The sequence below is a fragment of the Giraffa tippelskirchi genome, chromosome 13 (genome assembly GCF_054371585.1).
Source record: "Giraffa tippelskirchi isolate mGirTip1 chromosome 13, T2T-mGirTip1v1.2.pri, whole genome shotgun sequence".
NCBI lineage: Eukaryota > Metazoa > Chordata > Mammalia > Artiodactyla > Giraffidae > Giraffa > Giraffa tippelskirchi.
Window position 1 is genome coordinate 9,180,177 of NC_137287.1, and position 19,636 is coordinate 9,199,812.

The window sequence follows — 19,636 nt, forward strand, 5'->3', positions numbered from 1 at the left end:
TATTTAAAGTGGATCACCAACAGGGACCTACTGTAGAGCGCAGGGAACTCTGCTCAGTGTTATGTGGCAGCCTAGATGGGAGGTGGGTTTGGGGGAGAATGTGTGCATGCATGCTTAGTCGCTCAGTCATGTCTGACTCTGCGACCCCATGGATTGTTGCCTGCCAGGCTCTTCTGTCAGTGGAACTCTCCAGGCAAGAATACTGGAGTGGGTAGCCATTCCCTTTTCCAGGGGATCTTCCTGACCCAAGGATCGAACATGGGTCTCTTGCATAGCAGGCGGATTCTTTACCAGTTGAGCCACAAGGGAATGGTCTTGCCTGATAGTTCAGCTGGTAAAGAATCCGCCTGCAATGCGGGAGACCCGGGTTCTATCCCTGGGTTGGGATGATCCCTTGGAGAAGGGAAGGCCCTTTGGGGGAGAATGGATCCATGTGTATGTATGGCTGAGTCCCTTTGCTGTTCACCTGAAACTATCACAACATTATTAATCGGCTATTCCTCAATATGGGCTTCCCAGGTGACACTAGTGGTAAAGAACCCGCCTGCCAATGCAAGAGAGGTAAGAAACAGAGGTTCAATCCTCGGATCGGAAAGATTCTCTGAAGAGGGGAATGGCTACTAACTCCAGTATTCTTGCCTGGAGAATCCCCACGGACAGAGGAGCCTGGCGGGCTTCAGTCCATAGGGTCACAAAGAGTCAGACACGACTGAAGTGACTTAGCACATACCCCAATACAAACTAAGAAGTTCCAAAAAAGATGAAGATAATATAAGGACTGGGGAAAAAAAGAAAAGGAAAAAAATGAGGATGGTTGTGAGCATTAAGTGCTTTGGGGTCTAACCCAGTCCTGGGCCCTGAGGAGCAGCCCTGTGGCTCTCCCCCCCCCCCCCGGGTACCCCCTGCCCTGACTGCCCCCTCTGCATGTCCCCTGCCTGTGCCCCAAGTCCCTCATGGCATGGAGGACTGGCACCTGCGCTCCTGCAGTCAAGCCCTGACCTGGTTCCTGCCTGCCTGTCTCCAGCCAGAAGCAGGGCCAGCCCACCAGTCTCATCAGCCAGCCATCCAGCTGGCCTCTCCCTGTGCCTGGGGTTCCTCTGAATTAGGGGTCCTGCCCCAGGGAGGAGCAGAAAGAGAACAGACCGTGTGTGTCAGATGTCCTGAATCTCATCCTGACTTCACCACTCACTTTGAGCAAAAATGTCCTGCCTCTGGGGCTTGGTTTTCTTCCACCCTTAAGATGGGCCCGGGGGACTTCCCTAGTGGTCCAGTAGCTAAGACTCCATGCTTCTAATACAGGAGGCCCGGGTTCAGTCCCTGGTCAGGGAATTAGATGCCACAACTGAAGATCCTGTGTGCTGAAACTAAGACCTGGCACAGCCAAATAAATAAACATTAAAGGGCTTCCCTGGTGGCTCAGTGGTAAAGAATCCGCCTGCCAGTGCTGGAGACACAGGTTCGATCCCTGGTCCAGGAAGATCCCACATGCCTTGGAGCAGCTGAGCCCAGTGTGCCGCACCTCCCTGTACTCTAAACCCCGGGAACCGCAATTGAGGAGCTCACATGCCACAACTACTGAACCCCGTGCACCCTAGAACCCATGCTCTGCAGCAAGAGAAGCCACTGAAGGAAAAAGCCCAGGCACCACAATCAGACAGTAGCCCCTGCTCGCTGCAACTACGGAAAAGCCTACACAGCAACGAAGACCCAGCATAGCCAAAAATAAATGAATAAAAAAAAAATTTTTTTTTGAATGGCTAATTTAAGAAAGAATGGGCCCTATTACACTCCAGGGATGGAGGTCATAGCTGTCAGCATGCTGGTAAACGGGCACTCCCAGGGCAGGTGGAAAAAGGAGGGAGTTGGAGGGGGAAGCAGGGCAAGGAGGGTAGTGGGGGTGTTGAACCCCTGGAGGAAGGGGCCACCCGTTGCTGGAGAAGGTCCGGTTCCCACCAGAGTGAGGTCTTCCCAAGCACCCAGGCCATGCACAGCAGTAAGGACAAGTTCAAGGACAGTCCCCCCCCCACCCTTAGCCTTCCAGCTGGCCCCGAGCGCCCAGTGTGGGGCATTTAGGACTGGAAACCCCTGCCAAAGTGCCGTCTCCTTGCCCTTGCCCTAGCCCCATGGCTGGAGGGAGTTGTCTTTCTGGGGCCCCGTGGGGGCCTCCCTCCCAGGGGCAAGTCTGCCTTGAATCAGGGTAGCCGTGACTCAGCCATGGACACAGCACTCAGCTAAGCTTTGGCTCCAACACCGGGCAGGCCTCCAGCTGTCGGCGGCCAGCAAAGCTGCCACTGTTTGGGCCAGGAATCCCGGGCAAATGTGGGAGGCGGGCGGCGGGCAGGAAAAGACAAGATGCTTGGAAACTTCCCCGGAGATTATCCAGGCCCGGTACCCGACTGCGTGTCAGAATCCCCCGGGGTGCTGAAACGTACAGTGTCCTGAATTCAAGGCAGACCTCAGGGCTTCTGGGGGGGCGGGGCCTAGGAAGCTGGACTGGCAGGTGTGGGTGACAGCCGGGCTACCTGCCCTCCTCACTCACAGGTGGGCAGAGCAAGGCTGGCAAGCCGGGTGACGGGAACGGTGTCACACAGCAGTGTCCCTGCAGACCAGGCACCCAGGGTCTGCCCTCCACCTCCCCCAACTCTGCCTTTTGTTGTCGTTTAGATACTCATTCGTGTCTGACTCTTTGCCTCCCCATGGACTGTAGCCCGCCAGGCTCCTCTCTCCATGGCATTCCCCAGGCAGGAATACTGGAGTGGGTTGCCATGTCCTTCTCCTTTCCCCACCCAGGGATTGAACCTGAGTCTCCTGCGTTGGCAAGTGGATTCCTTACCGCTGAGCCACCAGGGAAGCCCGCTGTGCTTTTTGGGGCTTCATAAAACAAGGTTGTCCCATCTGCTACCCATGTGACCTTCAAACACATCAGGAGAGTGGCTTCCTCCCGGTTTCTGTGATCTCCTGGATGAAGCAGTACCCCTGCAGGAGACCCCCCCCCTCTGCCCCTCCCCTGAGAAGCTCCCAAGACCATCTCTCATCTCTAGATGAAATTGGGTGTTTTGGACCCAAGGCAGGACCTATTGTCCGTGGCTTGGTCTCCCTTATTTAGTGTCTCTCCTTGTTCTCAGTGGCCAAGACAGGTGTCTGGGCTCCTGGTCCTCCTGATGCCTGTGTCCTAGGGAGACCGCTTTGCCAAGGACTAAGGGGATTCTGTGCTAAAGCCGGGACAGCCCCAGGCAAACCGGGGCGAGTTGGTCAGTCTGGCTGAGCATCAGCTGATCTTCCTGCTTCCTGCGTCTTTGCAGGTGTGAGCAGTACAGTCCTCACAGTGCACGTCGAGGGGACAAGGTATGGGGTCAGAGAGACAGATGGACAGACCTCGTCCTCACTACCCACTGACTGGGGCCTTAGGCGAGTCTCTGTGATGGAAGGATGATGTAGCAAGGAAGGATGCTCACACGTGCAGATGCGCCACCCTGGACGTTCTGACAGACGTCGAGGTGGTGCTGATGCTGCCAGTCCTGGGACCACACTGGCAGGAGCACCTGTACAGGACACCTGTCAGATCCCTCACTTGCAGTTTCTGGACCGTTCCGCCTCCATGATCCAAATACATTCAAAGTTGCAATCCCCCAGATTACCTGTTGGGAGCCAGGCAAGCCCTTTGTTGCCAGACAATAGCTTTCGAACATCCTGGCTCCCAACCAAAGTGGCTGACCATCACATTTGTTATTATCCCATGCAGTTTGCTGGATCTTAGTTCCCCAGCCGGGGATCGAACTCATACAGTGGGAGCTCGGACTCCTAACCCCAGGACTGCCAGGGAAGTCCCTAGCTCCCCGAATATTCATTGCGTGTCCTTGAAAACTCAAGCAGGCATTCGAGGCAGTGAAAATACAGTAAAGCGGACACCCTCTGGTCTCCCGGAGCTGAGTTCCAGTTGGGGAAATCTGGCAGGAAGCACGTGAGCAGGTCGCTTCAGACACTATGAAGGAAATGAATGAAGAGATGGGGGTGGGCTGCCACATGGCTGCCGGGTCAGCGAGCTGATGGAGCGAAGGGGACAACGGGAGAAGATGGGGACCTGCCAGAACCTTCTCTTCCGGAGGAGCCGAGTCCAGGGCCCCAGAGAGGAGCACACGGTGTGTTTGGGGAACAGAAAGAGGGCAGCGCTGGAACCCAGTACAGTGGGGTTGGAGGGGGGAGGAAAGGGGCAGACAGGCCCGAGTCACATGGTCCTACAGCTTGGGGAGGCAACCTTCTGCCAGTGGTGGGAACCCCCTGGAAGCTTCTTAGCGGGAAAGTCACGTGAGATGATGTGGCTGCTGTTTGCAGGGGGACCGTGGGGGCAGGAGGTGGTCAGGGAGATCCGTGAGAGGCCATTGCCACGGAGTGGGTGAGCGAGGAGGGCAGCCTGGATGGGGAGGTGGCGAGAAAAGTGGGTGTGTTCTGGAGCTGAGCTCGCGGGACTCCCCCCCACCCGGATCGTTTCAGGGGTGAGAGAGGAGGGACTCGGGGATGAGGTCCCTCAGTGTCCACCTGCATCTGAGCTGATGGCGGGAGAGGAGAGGATCTGAGTGGCGAATGGGGCCATGTTGTGTTTGGATTGCTTGTTGGGCATTGAACAGTTGACACGGAGGAGGCAGCATCTCAGGAGAGGAGGGAGAGAGAGAGGTGGAGAAGCACCAGCGAATAGATGATGTTTAAGCTGAAAGAAAGTGAAAGTCGCTCAGTCATGTCCCACTCTTTGCGACCCCATGGACTACACAGTCCGTGGAATTCTCTAGGCCAGAACACTGGAGTGGGTAGCCTATCTCTTCTCCAGGGGATCTTCCCGACCAAGGGATCGAACCAGGGTCTCCTGCATTGCAGGCGGATTCTTTACCAGTTGAGCCACAAGGGAATGGGCTTCCCTGATAGTTCAGCTGGTAAAGAATCTGCCTGTAATGCAGGAGACCTAGGTTCAATCCCTGGGTCGGGAAGATCTGCTGGAGAAGGGAAAGGTTACCCATTCCAGTATTCTGGCCTAGAATTCCACGGACTGTGTAGTCCATGCGGTTGCAAAGAGTCGGTTGCAAAGAGTCGGTTGCAAAGAGTCGGTTGCAAAGAGTCGGACACGATTGTGACTTTCCCTTTCAAGCTGAGAGATTGCCTCCCGGCAAGGGAGGGAGTTGGACAGGGGCGGGGAGAGGGCCTCGGACCCTCCAGCCGGCAGCACCAGGAGGTGGGGAAGCCAGGTGTGTAGCCCTGGTACCCTTGGGAGAAATGTTTGTGGTGGGATGCTCACGGCCCCACTGCTGCCTCTCGGCCCCTGCAGACCTTGTCCCCCAAGGAACCTGGGCGTGAGCGGAAGTCCTTTGTCACTCAGGGCTTCCTTGCTACTTGTGCCCCAGGTTGGGAGCCGGTCACCCGTGATGTCACTTCTGATGGCCTCTCCTGGGTGACACAGAGCAGCCCTTAGCTGCTCCAGCCTCACCCTGCCTCCCGTCCTTGCTGGTGTGTGACCTGTCTGGTGGCTCAGGCGGTGACCTCCCATCCATTCCCCCCAGGGACTGTCTCCTGTACTTTCTGAGTCACTTGCCTCCTGCTCAGCTAGCATACTCCATGTTCTCTGTTCTGTGTAGTCTGTTGGTCTTATTGGGTGGTTTTCTTCTCCCTCATTTTCAAATTAGAAGTAGCCCCACCTGACACATTCTCATCTTACACTTTACATTGGGATTCCCTGGTGGCTCAGATGGTAAAGAGTCTTGCCTGCAATCTGGGAGACCTGAGTTCGATCCCCGGGTCGGGAAGATCCCCTGGAGAAGGGAATGGCAACCCACTCCAGTATTCTTGCCTGGAGAATCCCATGGACAGAGGAGCCTGGCAGGCTACAGTCCATGGGGTCACAGAGTGGGACACGACTGAGTGACTTCACTTTTTTTCCACCTTGCACATGAGAAAATAGGGGGTTTAGGTGGTTGAGCCCGTGTGGTTCTGGCAGCCCCAGGCCTGGGTCTCGCCACATATGCGTGGTTCCCGGCTCATAGTTCCTGGCCCGTTCCAGCACTCTGGGCCCCTCCTCTTCCACCAGCAGCAGCTCAAGCCACAGGAACCTGCCCCTCTCAGGGGCCCAGGAGGGTCTTCTCTGTCCTGGGAGCACGATGGACAAGGAATCAGGGGACGGCCCACAGCCCAGCCCCCTCCGCCCTCCCCCCTTCCCTGAGTCCCTGGCTCCTTCCTAAATGGATTAGGACCTTTGCCGGAAGGAGCCGGCAGCCGTCTGGGGCGACCCGGAGGCCAGGGCTGGAGCGCTGTCTGGTGCCTCCTGCTTTGCCCTGATTCGATTTGCGCCCCAGCAGCTGGGAGGCTGGCAGCCTGAGGCCTTTCTGGAAGTGGCTCAAGGGACTATGTGGGGAGGGCAGGAGGGTGGCTGAGGGGAGCGGGCAAGGTTTCACGCACCCCAGTCAGGCCAGCCTCTCAGCTGGTCTCGCGACAGCCTCACGATTAGGCTTCATGTCGCAGAAAGCCCCTGGTTGCTGCTTGGTCCATTAGCATGTCCTGTCCAGGGCCTGGCATAACCCTCAGCATCCCTTAATGCTGCCAGTTTCAAGCTTTTATTAAAAATAAGGCACGAACTTGCCTGGCTGTCCAGTGGTTAAGATGCCTTGCATATACTGCAAGGGGCATGAGTTCGATCCCTGCTTGGGTAACTGAGATCCTACATGCCATGTGGCCAGAAAAAAAAGATGGTTGATAGTGTATTTCAGTGTTCCGTACCTTTCCTGTCTGCTTGTTATCAAAGTTACTGAGAATGGGATATTAAAACACTTGACTGTAATCGTGGACTTTTTTTTTTAAGGTAAGACAACCTAGGAGAATAAATACATTTTATAAACATTTAGAAGTGAACCCATACTCACTTGAGGCAACTGCTGACCTGGCCAGTTATTAAAATTAATATTTTATCTACAACTAAGTAGCCAGCTTGGGCCAGGACAGCGTCCAGAGCCAAGCTGTTGTTCTGTCACTAAGTCGTGTCCGACTCTTTGTGACCCCCGTGGACTGCAGCATGCCAGGCTTCCCCGTCCTTCACTTTCTCCCAGAGTTTTCTCAAACTCACGTCCATTGAGTCGGTGATGACATCCAACCATCTCATCCTCTGTCACCTCTTTCTCCTCCTGCCCTCAATCTTTCCCAGCATCAGGGTCTTTTCCAATGAGTCAGCTCTTCACACCAGGTGGCCAAAGTATTGGAGCTTCAGCTTCAGTCCTTCCAATAAATATTCAGGGTTGATTTCCTTTAGGATTGACTGGTTTGATCTCCTTGCAGTCCAAGGGACTCTCAAGAGTCTTCTCCAATACCACAATTTGAAAGCATCCATTCTTCAGCGCTCAGCCTTCTTTATGGTCCAACTCTCACATCCATACATGACTACTGGAAAAACCATAGCTTTAGCTGTATGGACTTTTGTCAGCAAAGGGATGTCTCTGCTTTTTAATACGGTGTCTAGGTTTGTCATAGCTTTTCTTCCAAGGATCAAGCGTCTTTTAATTTTGTAAGAAAAGCCCTAGCGAATCCCTGATTCCTTTGAATGTTTCCATCACTGAAGTTGGACACGTCTCACCATGTCATGTGTGACAGGCTCTGACATTTGCTGTTATGTGTCATTGATATCATGACCCACTAAAAGGCCACAGTCTGTGATTTGGACCACACTGAGCTGGGCCCTTGGGGTGCAGCAGGAATTGGCCAACCTCATAGAGCTTATGGTCTGGGAGGAGGGGCAGCTCTGGTGGCAGAAGACACTCTGGACTTAGGACCAAGGCACCGGGCCCAGCTGTCACCCGCTGGGGCTCTCCAACCCTCAGCCCCAGTTTCGTGCACAGACTCCTTCCCTGCCAGGAAGCCAAGAGGGCTGGACTCACAGGCTCCCTCCGATGCTTGCAGCTCTGTTCCCTGCTCACTCACCAGAACTGGCCACTTGGGGGCTCCGCACAGAGCACTGGAGGATCCGAGCCTGGGGAGGGGGACCGAGGGTCCCTGTCTCTGCTCTCTGCCCTCTCCTTTGCTTGGACTGGCGAGGGGACAGGTGGCCCGTAGGAAGATGCTGGCACTGGTGCATCCTGGGGGAGGGGCCCCCGGATCTGGTTCCTGGGGTCAGGAAAGGGAGGGGCAGGATGGATCGGGGACGGGGGGCAAGGGAGGCTGACCTTTGTTATCTAGTGGGGCCCCAGCCTGGCCGGGTGATGTAAGGCCTGCAGGCCTCTCCCCACCAGATGCAGCCCCGATACAGGGCCCTGATCTGAGGGTGCCCCAGCTCTGTCCTCCAGGAGTCTCATGACAAGGGGCAAAGTCCTGTCTTGGGGAAACCTCATCTGGGATGAAGGGGCCTCTGCCCTGCTGTATCCCTCTACACCCCTGAGACTCAGTCCTGACAGCCAGGAAGTAGACTGAAGTTCCACGGCCTTGGGGCAGCAGCAGCCTTGCCCCTGGGATCTGTGATGGGGTCGCTCGGGGACAGAGGGGAGGCCAGTGATGCCTGACCCATCCTAGGAAGGAAGGGGTAGGAGAGGGGACAATCTAGGGAACCTTCCCAACAAAGGTGACAATTGAAAGCTAAAGGGGCAGGGGTTTCCCCGATGGTCCAGTGGTTAAAACTCCGCCTTCCAATTCAGGGGGCGGGGGTTCAATCCCTGGTCGGAGATCTAAGACCCCGGCCCCCGCCCTGTCATGCTGTGCAGTGTGGCCAAATACCAAAAAAAAAAAAAAAAAATTGTTTTCTTTTAAAGCTAGGAAGGCAGTCAGTAGACGCCGAAGGGGCCAGGGAGGGCATTCGGAGAATAGAACCAGTGACAGCTGAGGACCCATAAAGGGTGGTCATATGTCTGGAGGATGGTGACATTTAGAGGACTCAGAGCATGGGGTTATAAGGAGGAGCTGAGGCAAGAGACAAATCTGAAACGTTGAATACCAAGCTGAGGAGTCGAGAGCTAACGTGGGCAGTAGGGAGCTATGGAGGGTGTGTGAGCAAGGGAGGGCCATGCCAGAACAGTGTGTGTGGGGAGAGCTGGCATTTAGGGCCTGCCAGGCAGACTGCTCGTGACACTGGGCTTGGCTCTGGGGTGCAGACTTGGGGAGACCTGCCCTCAGTTACTCCGCCATGCAGGCTGCAGTGGGTCCAGGCCAGATAGAACTCAGAGTCCTCCATGCATGGAGAACCCTTAGGGGAAGAGAAGACCAGTCCTTGACTCGTCCCACCTGGGAGGTGGAGGTGGTCTTGGGGACTTGTGGGTTATGGGGGGACAGACGCTACGTGTGCCACGCCACGCCCACCTCCGCCTCCTCCCTCCCTCCCTCCATCCAGGCGACCATGGCCTTGCTGGGAAAGCGCTGTGACATCCCCGCCAATGGCTGCGGGCCTGACCGCTGGAACTCCGCCTTTGCCCGCAAAGACGAGATCATCACCAGCCTCGTGTCTGCCTTAGATTCCATGGTGAGTGCCCTGGGGGCAGTGGGACAGACGGCCTTCGTAACTCTGCCACTCACAGGAGCCCCACCGATCTAGGCTTCAGTGTCCCCCACCTGCTCCAAGGCCTCTGCCCTCACCAGCAGGCAGGAGACTTAAGTGAGATCAAGCATGTGAAACCTCAGCCCTCGTCCCCTCACCCCTTGTCTTCATTTCGTCACCTCTTGCAGTTCAAGTCCCATCCCTGGGATGGTCACAAGTCTCCCTCCCTGGGACTTCCCCGGTCATCCAGTGGATAAGACTCTATGCTCCCAATGCAGGGGCCCCAGGTTCGATCCCTGGTCAGGGAACTAAAGATCCCACATACTGCAGCTAAGATCACAGATCCCTCGTGCCATAGCTAGGACCCGGAGCAGCCAAATAAATGTTTATGAATAAGCAGATAAAATATTTCAGAGACTCCGTTACACTAAGCATCGTTTCTGGAGCTTGGGGGGCCACATATGGCTAGTGGTCATGTTATCAGAGCGTAGAAATGGAACATCTCCATCACTGCAGAAATTCTAGGGGATCATTTCCGATGGCTCAGCCGCAAAGAATCTGCCTGCAATGTGGGAGACCTGGGTTTGAAAGATCCCCTGGAGAAGGGAATGGCAACCTGCTCCAGTATTGTTGCCTAGAGAATCCCATGGACAGAGGAGCCTGGCGGGCTACAGTCCATGGGGTCGCAAAGAGTTGGACATGACTGAGTACGGCTGGCAGTGCTTCTGTGGAGGGTGTTTCAGAGGCTCCTTGGAGGAACTGATGGCCCTCTGTCCTCGGGCCATGAACAGGACAGACTCCCCCCACCGCCCTGTAACAGGGCCTTTACAGGGGTCCTGAGGGGCCGTCGTGGGTGACAGTGGAACTTGACTGACAGTGCCTTAACTCTGTCGGCACCCTCCAGACCTTGGGCCGGGTCCTCAGGCAGTCTGCAGTCGGGGGTGGGGGGCAGTGCAAAGTGCTGTCTGCTCATCACCTCCCCCCATCCAGTCTCCGACCCTTTTCCAGTCGCTTCCTCATGACCCTTATTCTCTGTGCCTCTGGGCGAATCCACTCCCTGCTGCGACCTCAGCTTCTTCGGCTGTGAAGTGACCATAGCAGAGGCTCACCTCCAGCCCTGGTGGCCTCTCCTGGGAGACAACTGAATCTATTTGTTTGTTTGTTTTACCATGTTGCCTTGGGGAAAAGGAGCGGCAGGGTTTGGTTTTAATCTTAGAAGAAATGAACACCATCCCTGCCCCAGGGGACGGTCCTGCTGGCCCTGAGATGTCCCCAGCTTCCTCACCAGGGCGACTCCTGGCCGGAGCTACCACTCAAGGCATGATCACGGCTCAGAGAGGGTGTAGAACCTGGCCTAGATCACACAGCAGCGGAATTGCGATTAGGAGCCAGATTTCTCACTGTCCACAGAGCGCTAACTCAGATAAAAACCAGCACTTACCAGAGGCTGACTGCATGCCTAAAGGAAATCAGTCCTAAATATTCAATGGAGGGACTGATGCTGAAGCTGAAGCTGAAGCTCCAGTACTTTGGCCACCTGATGCAAAGATCTGACTCATTGGAAAAGACCCTGATGCTGGGAAAGATTGAAGGCAGGAGGAGAAGGGGATGACAGAGGATGAGATGGTTGCATGGCATCACCGACTCGATGGACATGAATTTGAGCAAGCTCTGGGAGTTGGTAATGGACAGGGAAGCCTGGTGTGCTACAGTCCATGGGGTCGCAGAGTCGGACACGACTGAGCGACTAAACTGACTGACTGCATGCCACGAGCTTTGCAGGCAGGTTTCCCAGTGAGGTAGGTCAGAGGCCTGAGATGCTCGTGGTCTTGGTTGCAGGGCCCCTGTGTTAGGGCTTCCTGTGCTGTGGGCCCACCAGTCTCAACTCTGGGGCTGCAGAAGGAACCTCTTTGCCTCATACCTGCATGGGCTGCCCTAGTTTAGAGGTTCTTTCCCACTAGCCAGGCCCCATTGAATCCTCAGAACAAGGCCATTGCAACTCTGGGAGCTGGACGGCTTGTCTCCATTCTACAGACTTAGAAACTGAGGCCCAGAGGAGGGCATAACTTGTAGGAAGAAGCTGATGCAGGATTAAAGCCTAGATCTGTCCAAGCCTTGATTCTCTTGGGACCCGTCCCACCTCCTCATCAGGAACTTAGAGCCCAGGACAGGATCGCCCCTGGGCCTGGGGCCAGGCCTGATGCCAGAAGCCCACCAAGAGCAGGAGGGCCTGGGGGTGGGACACAGACCACGTGTGCCTTTGTCCTCCTCCAGTCCCCATAACCTTGTCTTCTTCCCCTGACCTTGGCCAAGCTCTGTGGGGGTCATTCATTCATTCCCACTGCAACATCTAAGACCCAAGACGTTGAGCTGCTGGGGGGATCCCGGGCAGCTGGGGGCTCAGCTCTCACCCCGCCCAAAGCTGGCACTGGCGGTGTCTTGAGTGGGGGGCCCTTCCCCAGGCTCACGTCTCTGCTCCCGCACAGTGCTCAGCGCTCTCCAAGCTGAACGCTGAGGTGGCCTGCGTCGCCGTGCATGATGAGAACGCCTTCGTGGTCGGCACCGAGAAGGGGAGAATGTTCCTGAACGCACGCAAGGAGCTGCAATCAGACTTCCTCAGGTTCTGCCGTGAGTACTCGGGGCTCCAGAGGGCCAGGGCCCGCCATCCTGGAGGGCAGGAGAGCTGGCCCCTCGTTGGGTCCCTGGCGCAACACCAGGTGGCCGGCCCTGTGTCGGGGGAGACACGGGGCAAGCAGGGCGGGTGCAGGCCTCCCAATGTGGCATTTTCGGGATGGAATCACACCGCAGTCCCTCAGCCAAGAGAGACGAGCCGACCCAGCCCCGGGCGGTCCAGACACAGCCACCTCCATCTGCTCAGGGACAGAAGGGGACATTGAGGCCCAGCGCTGCAGCCACGTTACTGTGCATCCGTGATGCGGGACCGAGTCCACGTGCTCGGCTAATAATTATTGAGCTCCTGCTGCATGTGACACCCTTGAAGCAGTAACTCCCTCATCCTGACATCAGCCCTGGGAGGCTGGCACTGACCCTGTCACAGTAACAGAATCTTGGAGCCGCCTCCTGGAGGCCCCCGGGAATGACATGACTGAGGACTCATCCAGCACGCAGGGAACGCTCTAGAAACGGGAACAGTTAGGGACGACGTGATAAAGAGGGCTGGGGGCTGGTGCTCTTTGCTGTTCCCAGCGGGCTCAGGGGACAGTCGCCCCCGGTGTACAGATGAGAACATGAGATGCGGTGAGCGTCACCGGGTGGGGGGTGGGGGGCGGTACACAGCCAACGGTGATGGAGATGGGGTGTGCCCTTTCTAAATGCGGGGGTGCAGCCTGGGCACCCCCTAGAACCCCTGCCAAGGGATCCTGGTCGCTCCCGGAAGAGATGAGCCCTCCGAGCTGTGACCCAGTAGCCCCGATCCAAAGGGGTCCCTCTGAAGCCCCCAACTCTTCAGTGCTACCTGGGCCTCCAGGGCTCCTCGGAAGCAGGCCGGGCCTCTGCGTGCTCTCCTCCCCACATCCCTGGTGCTCAAGCGCACACCCCCGGCTCCGTGTGTGTCCCTGCTCACCGCCGCCTCTGTCCCTCCCGTCCCCGCTCCTGACAGGCCCTCTCGCCCCCCGTTCCTGGCAGACGCCCCCCCAGCCTTCAGACTCGCACCCCTCCCGGCCTCATCCGTGCCCCTCCGCCCCAGCACCCAGGCCGTGGCTGATCCCCGCCCACTCCATGCACTCCTCCTGTGCCCATAACTTCCATCTGCAAGCCTGGTGCCCAGCTTGGTGGTGAGCTCCCCAGGGAGGGGGGTCAGCTTCCCCTCTGTGGGAGGTTAGAGCCCATGTGGGGGTGCAAGCCCATGGTTTGGGGGATTCAGAGCTCTTGGGGCTAAGAGCAGGCCCTGGAGCCTGACGCCTGGGGCCGCATCCCGGCTTGGCCACCTGCTGGGCCTCAGTCTCCTCATCTGTGAAACGGGACCGCGGTGCTATCCTCTCCTGGGTTGAGCTGAGGATTAGACGAATTAATACATGGCGAGCACCTAGAACAGTGCCTGGCACATGGTTCACGCTCAGTAAACGCCGGCCGTTGTTTTTTTCTCGTTGTTAGCAGCCCTTTCATTACCCCAGCCCCACCCACTCCTGCCCGGGGCCTGGACTCTGGGATTAGCCATTTCTGGGAAGGCTGACCCCTGGTGCTGGGACACATCATTGTATCGTTACTGGGATCCAGCTGCCTCCCCAGCCGGCCCCCTCTCCCACCTGGCTCTCGGAACCTGTCCCCTCTCCAAGGTTAGGCAGGAGACCTGGACCTGGGTAGGGTGGGTAGTGGCGGGGGTCTGTGGCCTTAGTGCACCAGGCTGGGAGCCAGCCTGGAGCCTGAGGAAGGTGCACCTGGCTTCCCAGAGCCAGGCAGAGCCGCTATTTATAGCGCTGGGAACTTGGCTGGTTTATTTCAAGCTTCACAGGTCCCCAAGGAGAGCAGACTCCAAGCTGAGAGGGGGGGGGGCCCAGGCCCTCCTCTTATTCTCTTTCCAACGAAGTTTCTAGCATCTTCCCCACACTCCCAGGCCCCCACCCTGGCCCAGCCTGGCATGAAGCGCTTCACAGCCCCCTTCATCCTCCTGCTGGGTTGCCCGTCTTCTCCCCATTTGGCAGAACAGAGAGATAGGACCTTGATTGGCTAAGACAGAAAGGGGTGATGGACCAGACATTCATTGAACCCCAGTTCTGCCCCAGGCCAGCTAGTCTCCCGTTGAGAGCTTACAGACTGAGGCCTGGAGAGGGAAGGGACTTACCCAGGGTCAGCCGGTGAGATAGAGGTAAGCAGGGATGATTGCCCTGTGCTGGGCACTGGGCACTCTGAAATGACCAACCTGGCCCTAGGCAGGGTGGCTGGGGCAGACCTCACTCATTGGTTAATCCTTCCTTCATTCCTCCATGGGCACTCCATATTGGGTGCCCAGCTGCAGGACTCGACCCGAGCCAGGGACATCCCCGCTCACTGGGCTGGTGGTGAGATGAGAACTCACCACGGCCTCACATGCTCTGTGTCCCACAGGAGGGCCCCCGTGGAAGGAGCCGGAGGCAGAGCACCCCAAGAAGGTGCCACGGGGTGAGGGTGGCGGCCGGAACGTCCCACGGTCTGCCCTGGAACATGGCTCGGACGTGTACCTTCTGCGGAAGATGGTAGAGGAGGTGTTTGATGTTCTTTATAGTAAGATCCTTCCTCATTCCATTTGGGGCCCCCAGGTGGGTGGGAGCCCCCAGCCCCACCCTCCCCAGCTGAGGAGGCCCTGCTCCCGCCACTGCAGGCTGTGGGCAAAACCTCAAGGTGTGGGGGCCTTCTCCCCAGCTCTCCCCCATTCTGCATCCCCAGGCATGGATCCCCCATCCCAGCCCCATTTCCTTAAACCACCATCCTTGCCCTGATCTCCTACCCTCCAAGCCAGCTCCCTGCCACCCCCCACCTGCCCTGTGACCAAGTATCTTCCTAAAGCACAGGTCTGACCACAGAGCTCTTTCCTCCGCTGCCTTCTTGGGCTCCTTGTCACCCTGGGCGTGGTATCAGACCCCACCCCTTCCAGCCCTTCTGACCCCCTTTTTCTTTTCCTACTCACTCTGCCTTCATTTCACACCTCCTCACCTTTGTTCTGCTGCGCCTGTCGGGCCGGCCTTCCCCTCCTCTGTCTGGTGGACATGGCTCTCAGACTCAGCTCCAGGAAGCCCCCAGCTCCGAGCTGGGTTAGGGTTCCCTGTGGGCACCTGCTGTGCCCTGTGGCTTCACCCAGTTGCTCTCCAGGATCCAGGACCATGCCTGCACTTTCTGCTATTCCTAGCCTGCAGTTTCAGAGCCCAGCAACAGCAGGCGCCCAGAGGGTGTTTGTTGAATGACTGAATGAAGACGAACTGACCACCCAAGTGTTTCCCCTGAAGGGGGATAAGGGGAAGGAATGAGCAGGCCTGGCCTCCCTTGGGCAATGTCAGGTTGCCACCAGGTCTCTGGCCCAATGGTGACCTCCACGCTCCCTGGGTGACCTCAGGCAGGTCCCTTCCATCCCTAAGGGCCCCCCCATTATTTCTCATCTGCTTTATTCCTTCCCCTCCTGCAGCCTTTGGCTCTCTGGAGCAGAGGTCTGGGCGGGTGGGGAAACCCTGCTATAGTCTAGATGTTAGTGGAAGGAAGCCAAGAGGAGTCAGGGTCTGGAGGCCCCGCTGGGCATGCTGGCCCCCTGGGATGGGAAGTCACGCGTGGTGGGCTGTGTCACTGCAGACACTCTTACCAGATACAGGGTACATGCCCAGAGCCCCTGCGCCCCTGCTCACTGTACCCCGATTCTGCCTGCCCGCTTCAGGCGGAATCAGAAGTGACTACGAGGGGCGGAGCTTCCTTCTGGCCCCTGGTGTGTGCGTGCTCAGTTGCTTCAATCGTGTCCGACTCTGCAACCCCATGGACTGTAGCCCCCCTGGGCTTCCCAGGTGGCACTAGCGGTAAAGAACCCACATGCAATGCAAGAGACATAGGAGATTCAGGTTCGATCCCTGAGTTGGGAAGATCCCCTGGAGGAGGTCAGGGCAACCCACTCCAGTATTCTTGCCTGGAGAATCCCATGGACAGAGGAGCCTGGCAGGTCATAGTCCACAGGGTTGCAAAGAGTCAGACATGACTGAAGTGACTTAGCACACACACACCCAAAGACTATAGCCCACCAGGCTCCTCTGTCCATGGGATCCTCCAAGCGAGAAGATGAGTGGGCTGCCATTTCCTCCTCCAGGGGATTTTCCCGACCCAGAGGTTGAAGCTGTGTCTCATGTCTCCTGCATTGGCAGGCGGGTTCTTTACCACTAGCGCCACCTGGGAAGCCCTCTGGCTCCTGGTGGGGGGCAGCAGAAGTCCGTGAGCCCAGGCCCCTCAGCCACCCCTTCTGTCCCCCCTTCTCTCATGCTCACCATCTTTTTTTTTTTGGCCGCACCATGTGGCATGTGGGATCTTACTTAGTACCCTAGCCAGGGATCAGACTTGCGCCCCTGCATTGGCAGGGTGGAGTCTTAACCACGGGTCCAGCAGGGAAGTCCTTCCCCATCTTCTCAGCCTGTCTGTTCTGTCTCTCACTTCCTCTCCATCCCTCTCTTCCTTCCCTGCCCTCCCCTCTCTCATCTTTTCTCCTTCCTCCCTGTGGCAGTTGCCCTTCCACTGTGTGTTCTCTGTCTCTCACCGCCCCCTCCTCACCTCCTGCCTGAACCCCCAGCCCTGCTTTCCCTTCCACCCAGAAGCCCGGAGAAGAGAGTGGCAGGGAAGCCGGGGGACCCCTTTGATGGGCATCCGTGGCCCTCAGCTGCAGACAGCGGGGGGTGGGGGACGGCCACAGCGCCCACCCGCTACACCTGCAGGGGGGTCAGTCTGTGTGAGGTTTGCAAGCGAAGGAGGGGCCCGTGGGGTCCAGTTTCCTGGGGGCCCGACACCATAGGGAGTGGCTCAGCACGACCCCAGCTCTGGGGCACGCCCGGCCCCCGCCCCGGCCTGGCTGCCCTCTCATCAGGCCTCTCTCCTCCACCCCCGTGCCCGCAGGCGAGGCCCTGGGCAGGGCCAGCGTGGTGCCGCTGCCCTACGAGCGGCTGCTCCGGGAGCCAGGGCTGCTGGCCGTCCAGGGGCTGCCCGAGGGCCTGGCCTTCCGGAGGCCGGCTGAGTACGACCCCAAGGCCCTCATGGCCATCCTGGAGCACAGCCACCGGATCCGCTTCAAGCTCAAGAGGTGAGTGAAGCCGCCGGCCTGGGAGCAGCCAAGAGCTGTGGCTGGACCATGGGGGCCGGGCCGGGTGATGACCTGTTTCCATGCTGTGGCCGCTGGCCCGGCCGGAGGGTAGGGGACTTCAGATTCCCAACCGGGGACCCTGCTTGTAAGAACTCCCAGTCTGATGGCAGGAGTGAGGCAGAAACGCAGGCACAGAGCGTGCTCCAAGCCAGGTGTGGAGTCACAGAAGTCTTCCCCGGGGACTTCTGTGTGCAGAGAGGCTCAGTTGGGGAAGAGATAGCCCCGGCAGACCCGCAGGTATCAGGAACAGCCTGTGTGGAGGCGGGAAGCTGCATCGTGGTGCTCCTTGGGGTTGTCAAGCAAGGGTTCCATTAGGGGCTGGTGGATGGGGGAGGGTACCGATTGCCCGGTCAGCCGGGAAGCAGCCTGAGTCACCCATCAGTGCTAGGGCACCGCGGCCAGGACACGAGCCCGGGGAGGAGGGATGCGTTAGAAGATGAAAGCTGATTGGCTGCAGCTGAAAGGATGCGGTGGGTGGATGCAAGGCACAGAGGCCAAGGGGCAGGGCCCAAGTCCTCGGGGAGGATCCAGGCCTGGGGCCCTGGACATGTCACACCCCCGCCCGGGGCCTGCACCCCCGCCTGTAAATGAGGACTAGCTCCCGTCCTGCGTGCCTCACAGGCTGTCGTGCTCTGTGCAGGGAGGGCTGGGGGCAGATGTCGCCCTGGCGGGACAGAGGTGCGAAGCCGTCACATGTCCTTTCCTTCACCCAGGCCGCTCGAAGATGGCGGGCGGGACTCGAAGGCCCTGGTGGAGCTGAACGGCGTCTCTCTGCTAGCCAAGGGGGCTCGGGACTGTGGCCTGCACGGCCAGACGCCCAAGGGGCCACCCCAGGACCTGCCCACCCCCGCCACCTCCTCGTCCGTGGCCAGCTTCCTGTACAGCACGGCCCTCCCCAACCACACCGTGCGGGAGCTCAAGCAGGAGGCGCCCACCTGCCCGCTTGGCCCCAGTGACCTGGGCCTCAGCCGGCCCGGGCCGGAGCCCAAGGCCCCCGCTGCCCAGGACTTCCCGGACTGCTGTGGTAAGCTGCTTCTGGGACCCCTGAGTCTGGAAGTAGGACAGAGGTCACTCCTGCAGGGGCAGCTTCCCAGGGGAGGTCGGGGTGCTCAGGACTGCAGGAGGCGTCTCAGAGCCAGGGGCTGGGGTGGGGCAGCAGGCATCCTAGCTTGGGCTCAGTCAGACCCCAGCCTCTGTCTAGTCAACTGTGACCTGGGACAAGAGATGCCCAAGAGGATCGCCGGGGGAGAGTAAGCATACTAATCAGATCCATGCATTTAATGAGCACCTACTGCATACCCAGCGTGGAGTAGGGGTACTGGAAACGTAAGGAAAAACTGGGCATGAGAAAGACCTGTATCCTTGTTTTAGCCCCTCTACATAGTGGCTGTGTGTCCTACGGCAAATCTCTCTACCTCTCTGAGCCTCAGTTTCCTCCTCTATAAAATGGAGATGCTGAGAGTACCTGTCTAGCTGGATTGTCATCATGATGAAATGATAGAGCACGTTAGCACTGCACATTCTCGGGCCCAGCCGCAGGCCTGCTGAATCCAGCCACCTGCAAACTGACAAGGGTGCCAAGTGGTTCCAGTGGGTGCTCAAGTTTGAGAACCACTGTACTAAAGCCCTGAGTGCAATGCTTGGCACAGAGTAGATGCTTATAAGTTATGAGAAGGAGAAAAAGGGACCCCACCCTCCCCTCCACAGATGTGTGGGCTGAGCAGGACAGTGCTTATATGCCTGAAACAAGTGTCCTCACCTGTAAAAGGTGACCTGAGACATTCTGCCTCTCGCCATCTGCCATCCAGAGAGCAGACTCTGCTACAGAATGTCTCAGGCCTCTGGTCAGTGAACCTGCCTTGAGTTCCTGATCATGGGGCTCAGTTCTGGGTTTTCCCTGGTGGGGGAAATATTATCCCCAGAGCCCCGACCTGTGCACCGAGGCCAGATCTGGGGGAACCCCTCTTAGGGCCCACCTTGAACCTGTACCTTTCTGCTGCCCTGTCCAGGACAGAAGCCCACTGGTCCTGGCGGTCCTCTCATTCAGAACGTCCATGCCTCTAAGCGGATCCTCTTCTCCATCGTGCATGACAAGTCAGGTAGGACGGTGCCCATGGCAGCACCCTGCCCAGAGTAGGGATCCAGGACTGGGGTGGTGCCTGCTGACATGGATGTGTGTCCCCTGAGTCTTTGTGAGAGGTAGGAGGACCAGCACTGCACAAGGGACTTGTGAGTAAAACCAGAGTAAAACCAATATGCAATAGTTACACAGTGCCGCGTAACAAATGGCCTCCAAACTTAAAACGACAAGCATTGATGCCCAATGGTTTCTG

The 19,636-nt window shown here is 57.9% G+C and overlaps 1 protein-coding gene across 3 annotated transcripts in view; it reads left to right on the forward strand.

Moving 5' to 3' along the window:
* Positions 1 to 19,636, forward strand: part of GTF2IRD1 (GTF2I repeat domain containing 1) — a 112,294-nt gene that overhangs the window by 28,504 nt on the left and 64,154 nt on the right. For all 3 annotated transcript variants that reach the window (XM_081557985.1, XM_081557984.1, XM_081557983.1), the window contains exons 2-7: positions 9,344 to 9,472; positions 11,974 to 12,115; positions 14,552 to 14,707; positions 17,060 to 17,243; positions 18,017 to 18,327; positions 19,313 to 19,402. In XM_081557985.1, the coding sequence (XP_081414111.1) occupies positions 9,350 to 9,472; positions 11,974 to 12,115; positions 14,552 to 14,707; positions 17,060 to 17,243; positions 18,017 to 18,327; positions 19,313 to 19,402 (1,006 nt within the window). In that variant the 5' untranslated portion in view covers positions 9,344 to 9,349. The remainder of the gene's footprint in view (positions 1 to 9,343; positions 9,473 to 11,973; positions 12,116 to 14,551; positions 14,708 to 17,059; positions 17,244 to 18,016; positions 18,328 to 19,312; positions 19,403 to 19,636) is intronic.